The 19,270-nt window shown below is 49.1% G+C and overlaps 1 protein-coding gene across 1 annotated transcript in view; it reads right to left on the bottom strand.

Moving 5' to 3' along the window:
• Nucleotides 1-222: 222 nt before the first annotated feature.
• The window catches only part of LOC140366855 (collagen alpha-1(XII) chain-like), a gene marked incomplete at its 5' end in the record, with an annotated part of 154,156 nt that continues 135,108 nt past the window's right edge, over nucleotides 223-19,270 (bottom strand). Inside the window, 15 exons of the mRNA XM_072453040.1 lie at nucleotides 223-297; nucleotides 473-577; nucleotides 999-1,168; nucleotides 1,319-1,399; nucleotides 1,514-1,648; nucleotides 1,762-1,824; nucleotides 2,148-2,264; nucleotides 2,325-2,405; nucleotides 2,448-2,574; nucleotides 2,822-3,070; nucleotides 3,216-3,358; nucleotides 3,653-3,782; nucleotides 17,241-17,377; nucleotides 18,069-18,198; nucleotides 18,325-18,464. Of these exons, the coding sequence (XP_072309141.1) occupies nucleotides 223-297; nucleotides 473-577; nucleotides 999-1,168; nucleotides 1,319-1,399; nucleotides 1,514-1,648; nucleotides 1,762-1,824; nucleotides 2,148-2,264; nucleotides 2,325-2,405; nucleotides 2,448-2,574; nucleotides 2,822-3,070; nucleotides 3,216-3,358; nucleotides 3,653-3,782; nucleotides 17,241-17,377; nucleotides 18,069-18,198; nucleotides 18,325-18,464 (1,883 nt within the window). The remainder of the gene's footprint in view (nucleotides 298-472; nucleotides 578-998; nucleotides 1,169-1,318; nucleotides 1,400-1,513; nucleotides 1,649-1,761; nucleotides 1,825-2,147; nucleotides 2,265-2,324; nucleotides 2,406-2,447; nucleotides 2,575-2,821; nucleotides 3,071-3,215; nucleotides 3,359-3,652; nucleotides 3,783-17,240; nucleotides 17,378-18,068; nucleotides 18,199-18,324; nucleotides 18,465-19,270) is intronic.

Genomic DNA, 19,270 nt, shown 5'->3' with positions numbered 1-19,270 from the left:
CATTGTCAAAAACACAACCTAAGCCACAAAAAGTCTTTGATTCAGTCCAAAATATTAAGAAAGAAATCACAGGACGAACATCACGACGTCACAAGTCGACTACTGAGCCAAGCGGGCGTGTCCAAGCGGGCGTGTCCAAGCGGGCGTGTCCAAGCGGGCGTGTCCAAGCGGGGCGTGTCACCAATCATATGAGTGGTGTGTGTCTTGACCTCCGCTGAACCCCTACTCAGTGATGGTCTCATACTCAGTGATGGTCTCATACTCAGTGATGGTCTCATACTCAGTGATGGTCTCATACTCGTGATGGTCTCATACTCGTGATGGTCTCATACTCAGTGATGGTCTCATTCTCAGTGATGGTCTCATACTCGTGATGGTCTCATACTCAGTGATGGTCTCATACTCGTGATGGTCTCATACTCAGTGATGGTTTCATACTCGTGATGGTCTCATACTCGTGATGGTCTCATACTCGTGATGGTCTCATACTCAGTGATGGTCTCATACTCGTGATGGTCTCATACTCAGTGATGGTCTCATACTCAGTGATGGTCTCATACTCAGTGATGGTCTCATTCTCGTGATGGTTTCATACTCAGTGATGGTCTCATACTCAGTGATGGTCTCATTCTCAGTGATGGTCTCATACTCAGTGATGGTCTCATACTCGTGATGGTCTCATACTCGTGATGGTCTCATACTCAGTGATGGTTTCATACTCGTGATGGTCTCATACTCGTGATGGTCTCATACTCAGTGATGGTTTCATACTCGTGATGGTCTCATACTCGTGATGGTCTCATACTCGTGATGGTCTCATACTCAGTGATGGTCTCATACTCGTGATGGTCTCATACTCAGTGATGGTCTCATACTCAGTGATGGTTTCATACTCGTGATGGTCTCATACTCGTGATGGTCTCATACTCAGTGATGGTCTCATACTCAGTGATGGTCTCATACTCGTGATGGTCTCATACTCAGTGATGGTCTCATACTCGTGATGGTCTCATACTCAGTGATGGTCTCATACTCAGTGATGGTCTCATACTCGTGATGGTCTCATACTCAGTGATGGTCTCATACTCAGTGATGGTCTCATTCTCAGTGATGGTCTCATACTCAGTGATGGTCTCATTCTCAGTGATGGTCTCATACTCGTGATGGTCTCATTCTCGTGATGGTTTCATACTCAGTGATGGTCTCATACTCAGTGATGGTCTCATTCTCAGTGATGGTCTCATACTCAGTGATGGTCTCATACTTAGTGATGGTTTCATACTCAGTGATGGTCTCATACTCAGTGATGGTCTCATACTCGTGATGGTCTCATACTCAGTGATGGTCTCATTCTCAGTGATGGTTTCATACTCAGTGATGGTCTCATACTCGTGATGGTCTCATTCTCAGTGATGGTCTCATACTCGTGATGGTCTCATTCTCAGTGATGGTTTCATACTCAGTGATGGTCTCATACTCAGTGATGGTCTCATTCTCAGTGATGGTCTCATACTCGTGATGGTCTCATTCTCAGTGATGGTTTCATACTCAGTGATGGTCTCATACTCAGTGATGGTCTCATTCTCAGTGATGGTCTCATACTCAGTGATGGTCTCATACTCAGTGATGGTCTCATACTCGTGATGGTCTCATTCTCAGTGATGGTTTCATACTCAGTGATGGTCTCATACTCGTGATGGTCTCATACTCAGTGATGGTCTCATACTCGTGATGGTCTCATACTCAGTGATGGTCTCATACTCGTGATGGTCTCATTCTCAGTGATGGTCTCATACTCAGTGATGGTCTCATACTCGTGATGGTCTCATTCTCAGTGATGGTTTCATACTCAGTGATGGTCTCATACTCGTGATGGTCTCATACTCAGTGATGGTCTCATACTCGTGATGGTCTCATACTCAGTGATGGTCTCATACTCGTGATGGTCTCATACTCGTGATGGTCTCATACTCGTGATGGTCTCATACTCAGTGATGGTCTCATACTCGTGATGGTCTCATACTCAGTGATGGTCTCATACTCGTGATGGTCTCATACTCAGTGATGGTCTCATTCTCAGTGATGGTCTCATACTCAGTGATGGTCTCATACTCAGTGATGGTCTCATACTCGTGATGGTCTCATACTCGTGATGGTCTCATACTCAGTGATGGTCTCATACTCAGTGATGGTCTCATACTCAGTGATGGTCTCATACTCAGTGATGGTCTCATACTCAGTGATGGTCTCATACTCGTGATGGTCTCATACTCGTGATGGTCTCATTCTCAGTGATGGTCTCATACTCAGTGATGGTCTCATACTCGTGATGGTCTCATACTCAGTGATGGTCTCATACTCAGTGATGGTCTCATTCTCAGTGATGGTCTCATACTCGTGATGGTCTCATTCTCGTGATGGTTTCATACTCAGTGATGGTCTCATACTCGTGATGGTCTCATACTCAGTGATGGTCTCATACTCAGTGATGGTCTCATTCTCAGTGATGGTCTCATACTCAGTGATGGTCTCATTCTCAGTGATGGTCTCATACTCAGTGATGGTCTCATACTCCTGATGGTTTCATACTCAGTGATGGTCTCATACTCAGTGATGGTCTCATTCTCAGTGATGGTCTCATACTCAGTGATGGTCTCATACTTAGTGATGGTTTCATACTCAGTGATGGTCTCATACTCAGTGATGGTCTCATACTCGTGATGGTCTCATACTCAGTGATGGTCTCATTCTCAGTGATGGTTTCATACTCAGTGATGGTCTCATACTCGTGATGGTCTCATTCTCAGTGATGGTCTCATACTCGTGATGGTCTCATTCTCAGTGATGGTTTCATACTCAGTGATGGTCTCATACTCAGTGATGGTCTCATTCTCAGTGATGGTCTCATACTCGTGATGGTCTCATTCTCAGTGATGGTTTCATACTCAGTGATGGTCTCATACTCAGTGATGGTCTCATTCTCAGTGATGGTCTCATACTCAGTGATGGTCTCATACTCAGTGATGGTCTCATACTCAGTGATGGTCTCATACTCAGTGATGGTCTCATACTCGTGATGGTCTCATACTCAGTGATGGTCTCATACTCGTGATGGTCTCATTCTCAGTGATGGTCTCATACTCAGTGATGGTCTCATACTCGTGATGGTCTCATACTCAGTGATGGTCTCATACTCGTGATGGTCTCATACTCACAAACTCGGTGATGGGGTCTCCGGTCAGGGGGGCGTAGCTGATCCTGTACTGCCTCACGGGGCCCTCAGCGTGGTCCCAGCCCACTGTCAGGGAGCTCGTGGTGGCTTCAAGGACCCGAAGGTTCCGGGGTCCAGTCCTGGGGACTAAAGAAAGAATCAGGACTCAAGCAGGAGTCAGGACTAAACCAGGACTAAATCAGGACTAAACCAAGACTAAACCAGAACTACACCAGAACTAAACCAGAACTAAACCCGGACTAAACCGAAACTAAACCAGGACTAAACCAGGACCAAACCAGGACTAAACCAGGACTAAACCAGGTCGAAACCAGGACTAAACCAGGAATAAACCAGGTCGAAACCAGGACTAAACCAGGACTAAATCAGGTCTAAACCAGAACTAAACCAGGACTGAACCAGGTCTAAACCAGGCCTTACGAGTCTTCCCGTTGCCTGTGGCGTCTCCTCCGTCTCCGTCGGTGTAGAGTGCGGTCACAGTCACATCGTACGGCGTGTCGGGAATTAGACCGTCTAAAGGCGAATTGTGAATGTTTCCTGGAACCATCACCTGAAAAAAGAGAACGTGTTTCAAGACGACGTGTTTCAAGACGACGTGTTTCAGGACGACGTGTTTCAAGACGACGTGTTTCAAGACAACGTGTTTCGGGACGACGTGTTTAAAGACAACGTGTTTCAGGACGACGTGTTTCAGGACGACGTGTTTCAAGACGACGTGTTTCAAGACAACGTGTTTCGGGACGACGTGTTTCAAGACAACGTGTTTCAAGACAACGTGTTTCAAGACGACGTGTTTCGGGACGACGTGTTTCAGGACGACGTGTTTCAGGACGACGTGTTTCAGGACGACGTGTTTCAAGACGACGTGTTTCAAGACAACGTGTTTCGGGACGACGTGTTTCAAGACGACGTGTTTCAAGACGACGTGTTTCAAGACGACGTGTTTCGGGACGACGTGTTTCAGGACGACGTGTTTCAGGACGACGTGTTTCAGGACGACGTGTTTCAAGACGACGTGTTTCAAGACAACGTGTTTCGGGACGACGTGTTTCAGGACGACGTGTTTCGGGACGACGTGTTTCGGGACGACGTGTTTCAAGACGACGTGTTTCAAGACGACGTGTTTCAAGACGACGTGTTTCAAGACGACGTGTTTCAAGACGACGTGTTTCAAGACGACGTGTTTCAAGACGACGTGTTTCAAGACAACGTGTTTCGGGACGACGTGTTTCAGGACGACGTGTTTCAAGACGACGTGTTTCAAGACAACGTGTTTCGGGACGACGTGTTTAAAGACAACGTGTTTCAGGACGACGTGTTTCAGGACGACGTGTTTCAAGACGACGTGTTTCAAGACGACGTGTTTCAAGACAACGTGTTTCGGGACGACGTGTTTCAAGACAACGTGTTTCAAGACGACGTGTTTCAAGACGACGTGTTTCGGGACGACGTGTTTCAGGACGACGTGTTTCAGGACGACGTGTTTCAGGACGACGTGTTTCAAGACGACGTGTTTCAAGACAACGTGTTTCGGGACGACGTGTTTCAAGACGACGTGTTTCAAGACGACGTGTTTCAAGACGACGTGTTTCGGGACGACGTGTTTCAGGACGACGTGTTTCAGGACGACGTGTTTCAGGACGACGTGTTTCAAGACGACGTGTTTCAAGACAACGTGTTTCGGGACGACGTGTTTCAGGACGACGTGTTTCGGGACGACGTGTTTCGGGACGACGTGTTTCAAGACGACGTGTTTCAAGACGACGTGTTTCAAGACGACGTGTTTCAAGACGACGTGTTTCAAGACGACGTGTTTCAAGACGACGTGTTTCAAGACGACGTGTTTCAAGACGACGTGTTTCAAGACGACGTGTTTCAGGACGACGTGTTTCAGGACGACGTGTTTCAAGACGACGTGTTTCAAGACGACGTGTTTCAAGACGACGTGTTTCAAGACGACGTGTTTCAAGACAACGTGTTTCGGGACGACGTGTTTCAAGACAACGTGTTTCAAGACGACGTGTTTCAAGACGACGTGTTTCGGGACGACGTGTTTCAGGACGACGTGTTTCAAGACAACGTGTTTCGGGACGACGTGTTTCAGGACGACGTGTTTCGGGACGACGTGTTTCGGGACGACGTGTTTCAAGACAACGTGTTTCGGGACGACGTGTTTCAAGACAACGTGTTTCAGAACGACGTGTTTAAAGACGACGTGTTTCAGGAAGACGTGTTTCAAGACAACGTGTTTCAAGACAACGTGTTTCAGGACGACGTGTTTCAAGACGACGTGTTTCAGGACGACGTGTTTCAAGACGACGTGTTTCGGGACGACGTGTTTCAAGACGACGTGTTTCAAGACGACGTGTTTCAGGACGACGTGTTTCAAGACGACGTGTTTCAAGACGACGTGTTTCAAGACGACGTGTTTCAGGACGACGTGTTTCAAGACGACGTGTTTCAAGACAACGTGTTTCAAGACGACGTGTTTCAAGACAACGTGTTTCAAGACGACGTGTTTCAAGACGACGTGTTTCAAGACGACGTGTTTCAAGACGACGTGTTTCAGGACGACGTGTTTCAAGACGACGTGTTTCAAGACGACGTGTTTCAAGACGACGTGTTTCAAGACGACGTGTTTCAAGACGACGTGTTTCAAGACGACGTGTTTCAAGACGACGTGTTTCGGGACGACGTGTTTCAAGACAACGTGTTTCAAGACGACGTGTTTCAAGACAACGTGTTTCGGGACGACGTGTTTCAGGACGACGTGTTTCAAGACAACGTGTTATAAGACGACGTGTTTCAAGACGACGTGTTTCAGGACGACGTGTTTCAAGACGACGTGTTTCAAGACGACGTGTTTCAGGACGACGTGTTTCAAGACGACGTGTTTCAAGACGACGTGTTTCAAGACAACGTGTTTCGGGACGACGTGTTTCAGGACGACGTGTTTCAAGACAACGTGTTTCAAGACGACGTGTTTCAAGACGACGTGTTTCGGGACGACGTGTTTCGGGACGACGTGTTTCAAGACAACGTGTTTCAGGACGACGTGTTTAAAGACGACGTGTTTCAGGAAGACGTGTTTCAAGACGACGTGTTTCAAGACGACGTGTTTCGGGACGACGTGTTTCAAGACGACGTGTTTCAAGACGACGTGTTTCAGGACGACGTGTTTCAAGACGACGTGTTTCAAGACGACGTGTTTCAAGACGACGTGTTTCAAGACGACGTGTTTCAAGACGACGTGTTTCAAGACGACGTGTTTCAAGACGACGTGTTTCAAGACGACGTGTTTCGGGACGACGTGTTTCAAGACAACGTGTTTCAAGACGACGTGTTTCAAGACAACGTGTTTCGGGACGACGTGTTTCAAGACGACGTGTTTCAAGACGACGTGTTTCAAGACAACGTGTTATAAGACGACGTGTTTCAAGACAACGTGTTTCGGGACGACGTGTTTCAGGACGACGTGTTTCAAGACAACGTGTTATAAGACGACGTGTTTCAAGACGACGTGTTTCGGGACGACGTGTTTCAGGACGACGTGTTTCAGGACGACGTGTTTCAAGACAACGTGTTATAAGACGACGTGTTTCAAGACGACGTGTTTCAGGACGACGTGTTTCAAGACGACGTGTTTCAAGACGACGTGTTTCAGGACGACGTGTTTCAAGACGACGTGTTTCAAGACGACGTGTTTCAAGACAACGTGTTTCGGGACGACGTGTTTCAGGACGACGTGTTTCAAGACAACGTGTTATAAGACGACGTGTTTCAAGACGACGTGTTTCGGGACGACGTGTTTCAGGACAACGTGTTTCGGGACGACGTGTTTCAGGACGACGTGTTTCAAGACAACGTGTTTCAAGACGACGTGTTTCAAGACGACGTGTTTTGGGACGACGTGTTTCGGGACGACGTGTTTCAAGACAACGTGTTTCAGGACGACGTGTTTAAAGACGACGTGTTTCAGGAAGACGTGTTTCAAGACGACGTGTTTCAAGACGACGTGTTTCGGGACGACGTGTTTCAAGACGACGTGTTTCAAGACGACGTGTTTCAAGACGACTTGTTTCAAGACGACGTGTTTCAGGACGACGTGTTTCAAGACGACGTGTTTCGGGACGACGTGTTTCAAGACAACGTGTTTCAAGACGACGTGTTTCAAGACAACGTGTTTCGGGACGACGTGTTTCAAGACAACGTGTTTCAGGACGACGTGTTTCAAGACGACGTGTTTCAGGAAGACGTGTTTCAAGACGACGTGTTTCAAGACGACGTGTTTCGGGACGACGTGTTTCAAGACGACGTGTTTCAAGACGACGTGTTTCAAGACGACGTGTTTCAAGACGACGTGTTTCAGGACGACGTGTTTCAAGACGACGTGTTTCGGGACGACGTGTTTCAAGACAACGTGTTTCGGGACGACGTGTTTCAGGACGACGTGTTTCGGGACGACGTGTTTCAGGACGACGTGTTTCAAGACAACGTGTTTCAAGACGACGTGTTTCAAGACAACGTGTTTCGGGACGACGTGTTTCAGGACGACGTGTTTCAGGACGACGTGTTTCAGGACGACGTGTTTCAAGACGACGTGTTTCAAGACGACGTGTTTCAAGACGACGTGTTTCAAGACGACGTGTTTCAAGACGACGTGTTTCAAGACGACGTGTTTCGGGACGTCATGTTTCGGGACGTCATGTTTCAAGACGACGTGTTTCAGGACGACGTGTTTCAAGACAACGTGTTTCGGGACGACGTGTTTCAGGACGACGTGTTTCAGGACGACGTGTTTCAGGACGACGTGTTTCAAGACGACGTGTTTCAAGACGACGTGTTTCAAGACGACGTGTTTCAAGACGACGTGTTTCAAGACGACGTGTTTCGGGACGTCATGTTTCAAGACGACGTGTTTCAGGACGACGTGTTTCAAGACGACGTGTTTCAAGACAACGTGTTTCAAGACGACGTGTTTCAAGACGACGTGTTTCAAGACGACGTGTTTCAAGACGACGTGTTTCGGGACGTCGTGTTTCAAGACGACGTGTTTCAGGACGACGTGTTTCAAGACGACGTGTTTCAAGACGACGTGTTTCAAGACGACGTGTTTCAAGACGACGTGTTTCAAGACGACGTGTTTCAAGACGACGTGTTTCAAGACAACGTGTTTCAGGACGACGTGTTTCAAGACAACGTGTTTCAAGACGACGTGTTTCAAGACGACGTGTTTCAAGACAACGTGTTTCAAGACGACGTGTTTCAAGACGACGTGTTTCTGGACGACGTGTTTCGGGACGACGTGTTTCAAGACGACGTGTTTCAAGACGACGTGTTTCAAGACGACGTGTTTCGGGACGACGTGTTTCAAGACGACGTGTTTCAAGACGACGTGTTTCAAGACGACGTGTTTCAGGACGACGTGTTTCAGGATGACGTGTTTCAAGACGACGTGTTTCGGGACGACGTGTTTCAAGACGACGTGCTTCAAGACAACGTGTTTCAAGACAACGTGTTTCGGGACGACGTGTTTCGGGACGACGTGTTTCAGGACGACGTGTTTCAGGACGACGTGTTTCAAGACGACGTGTTTCAAGACGACGTCTTTCAAGACAACGTGTTTCAGGACGACATGTTTCAAGACGACGTGTTTCGGGACGACGTGTTTCAGGACGACGTGTTTCAAGACGACGTGTTCCAGGACGACGTGTTTCAAGACGACGTGTTTCAAGACGACGTGTTTCAAGACGACGTGTTTCAAGACGACGTGTTTCAAGACGACGTGTTTCAAGACGACGTGTTTCAGGAAGACGTGTTTAAAGACGACGTGTTTCAGGACGACGTGTTTCGGGACGACGTGTTTCAAGACGACGTGTTTCAGGAAGACGTGTTTCAAGACGACGTGTTTCAAGACGACGTGTTTCGGGACGACGTGTTTCAAGACGACGTGTTTCAAGACGACGTGTTTCAGGACGACGTGTTTCAAGACGACGTGTTTCAAGACGACGTGTTTCAAGACGACGTGTTTCAAGACGACGTGTTTCAAGACGACGTGTTTCAAGACGACGTGTTTCAAGACGACGTGTTTCAAGACGACGTGTTTCGGGACGACGTGTTTCAAGACAACGTGTTTCAAGACGACGTGTTTCAAGACAACGTGTTTCGGGACGACGTGTTTCAAGACGACGTGTTTCAAGACGACGTGTTTCAAGACAACGTGTTATAAGACGACGTGTTTCAAGACGACGTGTTTCGGGACTACGTGTTTCAGGAAGACGTGTTTCAGGACGACGTGTTTCAAGACAACGTGTTATAAGACGACGTGTTTCAAGACGACGTGTTTCAGGACGACGTGTTTCAAGACGACGTGTTTCAAGACGACGTGTTTCAGGACGACGTGTTTCAAGACGACGTGTTTCAAGACGACGTGTTTCAAGACAACGTGTTTCGGGACGACGTGTTTCAGGACGACGTGTTTCAAGACAACGTGTTATAAGACGACGTGTTTCAAGACGACGTGTTTCGGGACGACGTGTTTCAGGACGACGTGTTTCGGGACGACGTGTTTCAGGACGACGTGTTTCAAGACAACGTGTTTCAAGACGACGTGTTTCAAGACGACGTGTTTTGGGACGACGTGTTTCGGGACGACGTGTTTCAAGACAACGTGTTTCAGGACGACGTGTTTAAAGACGACGTGTTTCAGGAAGACGTGTTTCAAGACGACGTGTTTCAAGACGACGTGTTTCGGGACGACGTGTTTCAAGACGACGTGTTTCAAGACGACGTGTTTCAAGACGACGTGTTTCAAGACGACGTGTTTCAGGACGACGTGTTTGAAGACGACGTGTTTCGGGACGACGTGTTTCAAGACGACGTGTTTCAAGACGACGTGTTTCAAGACAACGTGTTTCGGGACGACGTGTTTCAAGACAACGTGTTTCAGGACGACGTGTTTCAAGACGACGTGTTTCAGGAAGACGTGTTTCAAGACGACGTGTTTCAAGACGACGTGTTTCGGGACGACGTGTTTCAAGACGACGTGTTTCAAGACGACGTGTTTCAAGACGACGTGTTTCAAGACGACGTGTTTCAGGACGACGTGTTTCAAGACGACGTGTTTCGGGACGACGTGTTTCAAGACAACGTGTTTCAAGACGACGTGTTTCAAGACAACGTGTTTCGGGACGACGTGTTTCAGGACGACGTGTTTCAGGACGACGTGTTTCAGGACGACGTGTTTCAAGACGACGTGTTTCAAGACGACGTGTTTCAAGACGACGTGTTTCAAGACGACGTGTTTCAAGACGACGTGTTTCAAGACGACGTGTTTCGGGACGTCATGTTTCGGGACGTCATGTTTCAAGACGACGTGTTTCAGGACGACGTGTTTCAAGACAACGTGTTTCGGGACGACGTGTTTCAGGACGACGTGTTTCAGGACGACGTGTTTCAGGACGACGTGTTTCAAGACGACGTGTTTCAAGACGACGTGTTTCAAGACGACGTGTTTCAAGACGACGTGTTTCAAGACGACGTGTTTCAAGACGACGTGTTTCAAGACAACGTGTTTCAAGACGACGTGTTTCAAGACGACGTGTTTCGGGACGTCGTGTTTCAAGACGACGTGTTTCAGGACGACGTGTTTCAAGACGACGTGTTTCAAGACGACGTGTTTCAAGACGACGTGTTTCAAGACGACGTGTTTCAAGACGACGTGTTTCAAGACGACGTGTTTCAGGACGACGTGTTTCAAGACAACGTGTTTCAAGACGACGTGTTTCAAGACGACGTGTTTCAAGACAACGTGTTTCAAGACGACGTGTTTCAAGACGACGTGTTTCTGGACGACGTGTTTCGGGACGACGTGTTTCAAGACGACGTGTTTCAAGACGACGTGTTTCAAGACGACGTGTTTCGGGACGACGTGTTTCAAGACGACGTGTTTCAAGACGACGTGTTTCAAGACGACGTGTTTCAGGACGACGTGTTTCAGGATGACGTGTTTCAAGACGACGTGTTTCGGGACGACGTGTTTCAAGACGACGTGCTTCAAGACAACGTGTTTCAAGACAACGTGTTTCGGGACGACGTGTTTCGGGATGACGTGTTTCAGGACGACGTGTTTCAGGACGACGTGTTTCAAGACGACGTGTTTCAAGACGACGTCTTTCAAGACAACGTGTTTCAGGACGACATGTTTCAAGACGACGTGTTTCGGGACGACGTGTTTCAGGACGACGTGTTTCAAGACGACGTGTTCCAGGACGACGTGTTTCAAGACAACGTGTTTCAAGACGACGTGTTTCAAGACGACGTGTTTCAAGACGACGTGTTTCAAGACAACGTGTTTCAAGACGACGTGTTTCAAGACGACGTGTTTCAAGACGACGTGTTTCAAGACGACGTGTTTCAAGACGACGTGTTTCAAGACGACGTGTTTCAAGACGACGTGTTTCAAGAGGACGTGTTTCAAGAGGACGTGTTTCGGGACGACGTGTTTCAAGACGACGTGTTTCAAGAAAACGTGTTTCAAGAAAACGTGTTTCGGGACGACGTGTTTCGGGACGACGTGTTTCAGGACGACGTGTTTCAAGACAACTTGTTTCAAGACGACGTGTTTCGGGACGACGTGTTTCAAGACAACGTGTTTCAAGACGACGTGTTTCGGGACGACGTGTTTCAAGACAACGTGTTTCAAGACGTCGTGTTTCAAGACGACGTGTTTCAAGACGACGTGTTTCAGGACGACGTGTTTCAAGACGACGTGTTTCAAGACGACGTGTTTCAAGACGACGTGTTTCGGGACGACGTGTTTCAGGACGACGTGTTTCGGGACGACGTGTTTCGGGATGACGTGTTTCAAGACGACGTGTTTCAAGACGACGTGTTTCAAGACAACGTGTTTCAAGACGTCGTGTTTCAAGACGACGTGTTTCAAGACGACGTGTTTCAGGACGACGTGTTTCAGGACGACGTGTTTCAAGACAACTTGTTTCAAGACGACGTGTTTCAAGACGACGTGTTTCAGGACGACGTGTTTCAAGACAACGTGTTTCAAGACGACGTGTTTCGGGACGACGTGTTTCAGGACGACGTGTTTCAAGACGACGTGTTTCGGGACGACGTGTTTCAAGACGACGTGTTTCAAGACGACGTGTTTCAAGACGACGTGTTTCAGGACGACGTGTTTCAAGACGACGTGTTTCAGGACGACGTGTTTCAAGACGACGTGTTTCAAGACGACGTGTTTCAAGACGACGTGTTTCAAGACAACGTGTTTCAAGACAACGTGTTTCAAAACGACGTGTTTCAAGACAACGTGTTTCAAGACAACGTGTTTCAAGACGACGTGTTTCAAGACGACGTGTTTCAGGACGACGTGTTTCAAGACGACGTGTTTCGGGACAACGTGTTTCGGGACGACGTGTTTCGGGACGACGTGTTTCAGGACGACGTGTTTCAAGACAACGTGTTTCAAGACGACGTGTTTCGAGACGACGTGTTTCGGGACGACGTGTTTCAGGACGACGTGTTTCAGGACGACGTGTTTCAGGACGACCTGTTTCAAGACGACGTGTTTCAAGACGACGTGTTTCAAGACGACGTGTTTCAAGACGACGTGTTTCAAGACGACGTGTTTCAAGACGACGTGTTTCGGGACAACGTGTTTCAAGACGACGTGTTTCAAGACGACGTGTTTCGGGACGACGTGTTTCAGGACGACGTGTTTCAGGACGTTGTGTTTCAAGACAACGTTGTTCAAGACGACGTGTTTCAAGACGACGTGTTTCAAGACGACGTGTTTCAAGACAACGTGTTTCAGGACGAAGTGTTTCGGGACGACGTGTTTCAAGACAACGTGTTTCAAGACGACGTGTTTCAAGACGACGTGTTTCAAGACGACGTGTTTCAAGACGACGTGTTTCAAGACGACGTGTTTCAGGACGACGTGTTTCAAGACAACGTGTTTCAAGACGACGTGTTTCAAGACGACGTGTTTCAAGACGACGTGTTTCAAGACGACGTGTTTCAAGACGACGTGTTTCAAGACGACGTGTTTAGAGACGACGTGTTTCGGGACGACGTGTTTCAGGACGACGTGTTTCAAGACAACGTGTTATAAGACGACGTGTTTCAGGACGACGTGTTTCGGGACGACGTGTTTCAGGACGACGTGTTTCGGGACGACGTGTTTCGGGACGACGTGTTTCGGGACGACGTGTTTCAAGACATCGTGTTTCGGGACGACGTGTTTCAAGACAACGTGTTTCAGGACGACGTGTTTCAAGACGACGTGTTTCAGGACGACGTGTTTCAAGACGACGTGTTTCGGGACGACGTGTTTCAAGACGACGTGTTTCAAGACGACGTGTTTCAGAACGACGTGTTTCAAGACGACGTGTTTCAAGACAACTTGTTTCGGGACGACGTGTTTCGGGACGACGTGTTTCAAGACAACTTGTTTCAAGACGACGTGTTTCAAGACAACGTGTTTCAAGACGACGTGTTTCGGGACGACGTGTTTCAAGACAACGTGTTTCAAGACGACGTGTTTCGGGACGACGTGTTTCAAGACAACGTGTTTCAAGACGTCGTGTTTCAAGACGACGTGTTTCAAGACGACGTGTTTCAGGACGACGTGTTTCAAGACGACGTGTTTCAAGACAACGTGTTTCAAGACGACGTGTTTCGGGACGACGTGTTTCAGGACGACGTGTTTCGGGACGACGTGTTTCGGGACGACGTGTTTCAAGACGACGTGTTTCAAGACGACGTGTTTCAAGACAACGTGTTTCAAGACGTCGTGTTTCAAGACGACGTGTTTCAAGACGACGTGTTTCAGGACGACGTGTTTCAGGACGACGTGTTTCAAGACAACTTGTTTCAAGACGACGTGTTTCAAGACGACGTGTTTCAGGACGACGTGTTTCAAGACAACGTGTTTCAAGACAACGTGTTTCGGGACGACGTGTTTCAAGACGACGTGTTTCAGGACGACGTGTTTCAAGACGACGTGTTTCAGGACGACGTGTTTCAAGACAACGTGTTTCAAGACAACGTGTTTCGGGACGACGTGTTTCAAGACGACGTGTTTCAGGACGACGTGTTTCAAGACGACGTGTTTCAAGACGACGTGTTTCAAGACGACGTGTTTCAAGACGACGTGTTTCAGGACGACGTGTTTCAAGACGACGTGTTTCAGGACGACGTGTTTCAAGACGACGTGTTTCAAGACAACGTGTTTCAAGACGACGTGTTTCAAGACGACGTGTTTCAAGACGACGTGTTTCAAGACGACGTGTTTCAAGACGACGTGTTTCAAGACGACGTGTTTCGGGACGTCATGTTTCAAGACGACGTGTTTCAGGACGACGTGTTTCAAGACGACGTGTTTCAAGACGACGTGTTTCAAGACGACGTGTTTCAAGACGACGTGTTTCAAGACGACGTGTTTCAAGACGACGTGTTTCAAGACAACGTGTTTCAGGACGACGTGTTTCAAGACAACGTGTTTCAAGACGACGTGTTTCAAGACGACATGTTTCAAGACAACGTGTTTCAAGACGACGTGTTTCAAGACGACGTGTTTCTGGACGACGTGTTTCGGGACGACGTGTTTCAAGACGACGTGTTTCAAGACGACGTGTTTCAAGACGACGTGTTTCGGGACGACGTGTTTCAAGACGACGTGTTTCAAGACGACGTGTTTCAAGACGACGTGTTTCAGGACGACGTGTTTCAGGATGACGTGTTTCAAGACGACGTGTTTCGGGACGACGTGTTTCAAGACGACGTGCTTCAAGACAACGTGTTTCAAGACAACGTGTTTCGGGACGACGTGTTTCGGGACGACGTGTTTCAGGACGACGTGTTTCAGGACGACGTGTTTCAAGACGACGTGTTTCAAGACGACGTCTTTCAAGACAACGTGTTTCAGGACGACATGTTTCAAGACGACGTGTTTCGGGACGACGTGTTTCAGGACGACGTGTTTCAAGACGACGTGTTCCAGGACGACGTGTTTCAAGACGACGTGTTTCAAGACGACGTGTTTCAAGACGACGTGTTTCAAGACGACGTGTTTCAAGACGACGTGTTTCAAGACGACGTGTTTCAAGACGACGTGTTTCAAGAGGACGTGTTTCAAGAGGACGTGTTTCGGGACGACGTGTTTCAAGACGACGTGTTTCAAGAAAACGTGTTTCAAGAAAACGTGTTTCGGGACGACGTGTTTCGGGACGACGTGTTTCAGGACGACGTGTTTCAAGACAACTTGTTTCAAGACGACGTGTTTCGGGACGACGTGTTTCAAGACAACGTGTTTCAAGACGACGTGTTTCGGGACGACGTGTTTCAAGACAACGTGTTTCAAGACGACGTGTTTCGGGACGACGTGTTTCAAGACAACGTGTTTCAAGACGTCGTGTTTCAAGACGACGTGTTTCAAGACGACGTGTTTCAGGACGACGTGTTTCAAGACGACGTGTTTCAAGACGACGTGTTTCAAGACGACGTGTTTCGGGACGACGTGTTTCAGGACGACGTGTTTCGGGACGACGTGTTTCGGGACGACGTGTTTCAAGACGACGTGTTTCAAGACGACGTGTTTCAAGACAACGTGTTTCAAGACGTCGTGTTTCAAGACGACGTGTTTCAAGACGACGTGTTTCAGGACGACGTGTTTCAGGACGACGTGTTTCAAGACAACTTGTTTCAAGACGACGTGTTTCAAGACGACGTGTTTCAGGACGACGTGTTTCAAGACAACGTGTTTCAAGACGACGTGTTTCGGGACGACGTGTTTCAGGACGACGTGTTTCAAGACGACGTGTTTCGGGACGACGTGTTTCAAGACGACGTGTTTCAAGACGACGTGTTTCAAGACGACGTGTTTCAGGACGACGTGTTTCAAGACGACGTGTTTCAGGACGACGTGTTTCAAGACGACGTGTTTCAAGACGACGTGTTTCAAGACAACGTGTTTCAAGACAACGTGTTTCAAGACGACGTGTTTCAAGACAACGTGTTTCAAGACAACGTGTTTCAAGACGACGTGTTTCAAGACGACGTGTTTCAGGACGACGTGTTTCAAGACGACGTGTTTCGGGACAACGTGTTTCGGGACGACGTGTTTCGGGACGACGTGTTTCAGGACGACGTGTTTCAAGACAACGTGTTTCAGGACGACGTGTTTCAAGACGACGTGTTTCAGGACGACGTGTTTCAAGACGACGTGTTTCAAGACGACGTGTTTCGGGACGACGTGTTTCAAGACAACGTGTTTCAAGACGACGTGTTTCAAGACGACGTGTTTCAAGACGACGTGTTTCAAGACGACGTGTTTCAGGACGACGTGTTGACACTTGGAAAGTCTCTGAAGTGTGAATCTGATGCGACTGGAACAGGATATTTACTGCAAACATCTGTTCACAAAAAGAACAACAGCAGTGGCTCTAGGAAGTAGACCGCGCCCACGGCTTTGTCATCATATATGGATCAGTTTTATTATATACTCCTATCAGCATACTCCTATTATCCAACTCCTATCAGCATACTCCTATTATCCAACTCCTATCAGCATACTCCTATTATCCAACTCCTATCAGCATACTCCTATTATCCAACTCCTATCAGCATACTCCTATTATCCAACTCCTATCAGCATACTCCTATTATCCAACTCCTATCAGCATACTCCTATTATCCAACTCCTATCAGCATACTCCTATTATCCAACTCCTATCAGCATACTCCTATTATCCAACTCCTATCAGCATACTCCTATTATCTAACTCCTATCAGCATACTCCTATTATCCAACTCCTATCAGCATACTCCTATTATCTAACTCCTATCAGGATACTCCTATTGTCTAACTCCTATTAGCATACTCCTATTGTCTAAATCCTATCAGCATACTCCTATTGTTGTAGTAGTGTAGTTGTAGTATTTGCAGTAGGAGTACTATAGTAAAAGTAGCAGTAGTATCAGCAGTACTCACAGTGCCGGTGCTGCCCCCTGCTGACCGGTAGCTGACCCTGTACTGCTGCACCTGTCCAGAGGCCGGCTCCCAGCGAACGCTCAGAGACGAAGTGGTCGGGTTATAAACCTGCAGACTGCGGGGCGGAGTCCTGGGCACTGAGGAGAGAAGCAAGTCTGAACCAGGTCTGAACCGGGTCTGAACCTAGTCTGAACCGGGTCTGAACCGGGTCTGAACCGGGTCTGAACCGAGTGTGAACCGGGTCTGAACCGAGTCTGAACCGGGTCTGAACCGGGTCTGAACCGAGTGTGAACCGGGTCTGAACCGAGTCTGAACCGGGTCTGAACCGGGTCTGAACCGGGTCTGAACCGAGTGTGAACCGGGTCTGAACCGAGTCTGAACCGGGTCTGAACCGGGACTAAACCGGGTCTGAACCAGGACTAAACCGGGTCTGAACCGGGTCTGAACCGGGTCTGAACCGAGTCTGAACCGAGTCTGAACCGGGTCTGAACCGGGACTAAACCGGGTCTGAACCGGGTCTGAACCGGGTCTGAACCGAGTCTGAACCGGGACTAAACCGGGACTAAACCGGGTCTGAACCGGGACTAAACCGGGTCTGAACCGGGTCTGAACCGGGTCTGAACCGAGTCTGAACCGGGACTAAACCGGGACTAAACCGGGTCTAAACCTAGTCTGAACAGGGTCTGAACCGGGTCTGAACCGGGTCTGAACCGAGTCTGAACCGGGTCTGAACCGGGACTAAACCGGGACTAAACCGGGTCTGAACCGGGTCTGAACCGGGTCCGAAACAGGTCTGCTTCAGCCCTTCTGGCTCATGTTTTCACGCACATGTCTGTCCCGTCTCGCTCTGCTTCAGTCCTTCTCCTTCAGGATAAACCGGGGCCACAGTCACAGTATAAACCGTGTCCGACAGAAGCTTCCTCAGGACGGAGCTGGTGGAGCCTCCAGAAACCTGCTCCTGCTCACACACGACAGAGAAAGAATACTGAGAGAATACTTCTGGAGAGAAAATGAACTGAGAGAATACTTTTTGCAGTAGAGTTTGAAGTAGAATGTAGTAAATATAAGAGTATGTGTGTCTGACCATGTCCTCGGCTCCTCCCGCCTCCGGCACATAGTAGATCCGATACTGCCGCACGTTTCCCTCGGCCGCTGCCCATCGCACGCTCAGCGAGCTCGTGGTCGGGTCGGTCACCTGCAGGTCCTTCACCCGCCCTAGTGGCTCTGCAGAGAAGTGCACCAGGGCAGCATGAGACAGGGAGGAGCAGGGACAGGGAGGAGCAGGGACAGGGAGGAGCAGGGACAGAGAGGAGCAGGGACAGGGAGGAGCAGGGACAGAGGAGTAGGGACAGGGAGAAGCAGGGACAGGGAGAAGCAGGGACAGGGAGGAGCAGGGACAGAGGAGGAGCAGGGACAGAGAGGAGCAGGGACAGGGAGGAGCAGGGACAGGGAGGAGCAGGGACAGAGAGGAGCAGGGACAGGGAGGAGCAGGGACAGAGGAGTAGGGACAGGGAGGAGCAGGGACAGGGAGGAGCAGGGACAGGGAGGAGCAGGGTCAGAGAGGAGCAGGCACAAGGAGGAGCAGGGACAGGGAGGAGCAGGGACAGAGAGGAGCAGGGACAGGGAGGAGCAGGGACAGGGAGGAGCAGGGACAGGGAGGAGCAGGGACAGGGAGGAGCAGGCACAAGGAGGAGCAGGGACAGGGAGGAGCAGGGACAGAGAGGAGCAGGGACAGGGAGGAGCAGGGACAGAGGAGTAGGGACAGGGAGAAGCAGGGACAGGGAGAAGCAGGGACAGGGAGGAGCAGGGACAGAGGAGGAGCAGGGACAGAGAGGAGCAGGGACAGGGAGGAGCAGGGACAGGGAGGAGCAGGGACAGAGAGGAGCAGGGACAGGGAGGAGCAGGGACAGAGGAGTAGGGACAGGGAGGAGCAGGGACAGGGAGGAGCAGGGACAGGGAGGAGCAGGGTCAGAGAGGAGCAGGCACAAGGAGGAGCAGGGACAGGGAGGAGCAGGGACAGAGAGGAGCAG

The sequence above is a fragment of the Eucyclogobius newberryi genome, unplaced genomic scaffold, assembly GCF_026437365.1.
Source record: "Eucyclogobius newberryi isolate DKJ021-1_F unplaced genomic scaffold, fEucNew1.0.hap1 SCAF_196, whole genome shotgun sequence".
NCBI classification, from domain to species: domain Eukaryota; kingdom Metazoa; phylum Chordata; class Actinopteri; order Gobiiformes; family Gobiidae; genus Eucyclogobius; species Eucyclogobius newberryi.
This window is presented reverse-complemented; position numbering and strand designations above follow the sequence as displayed.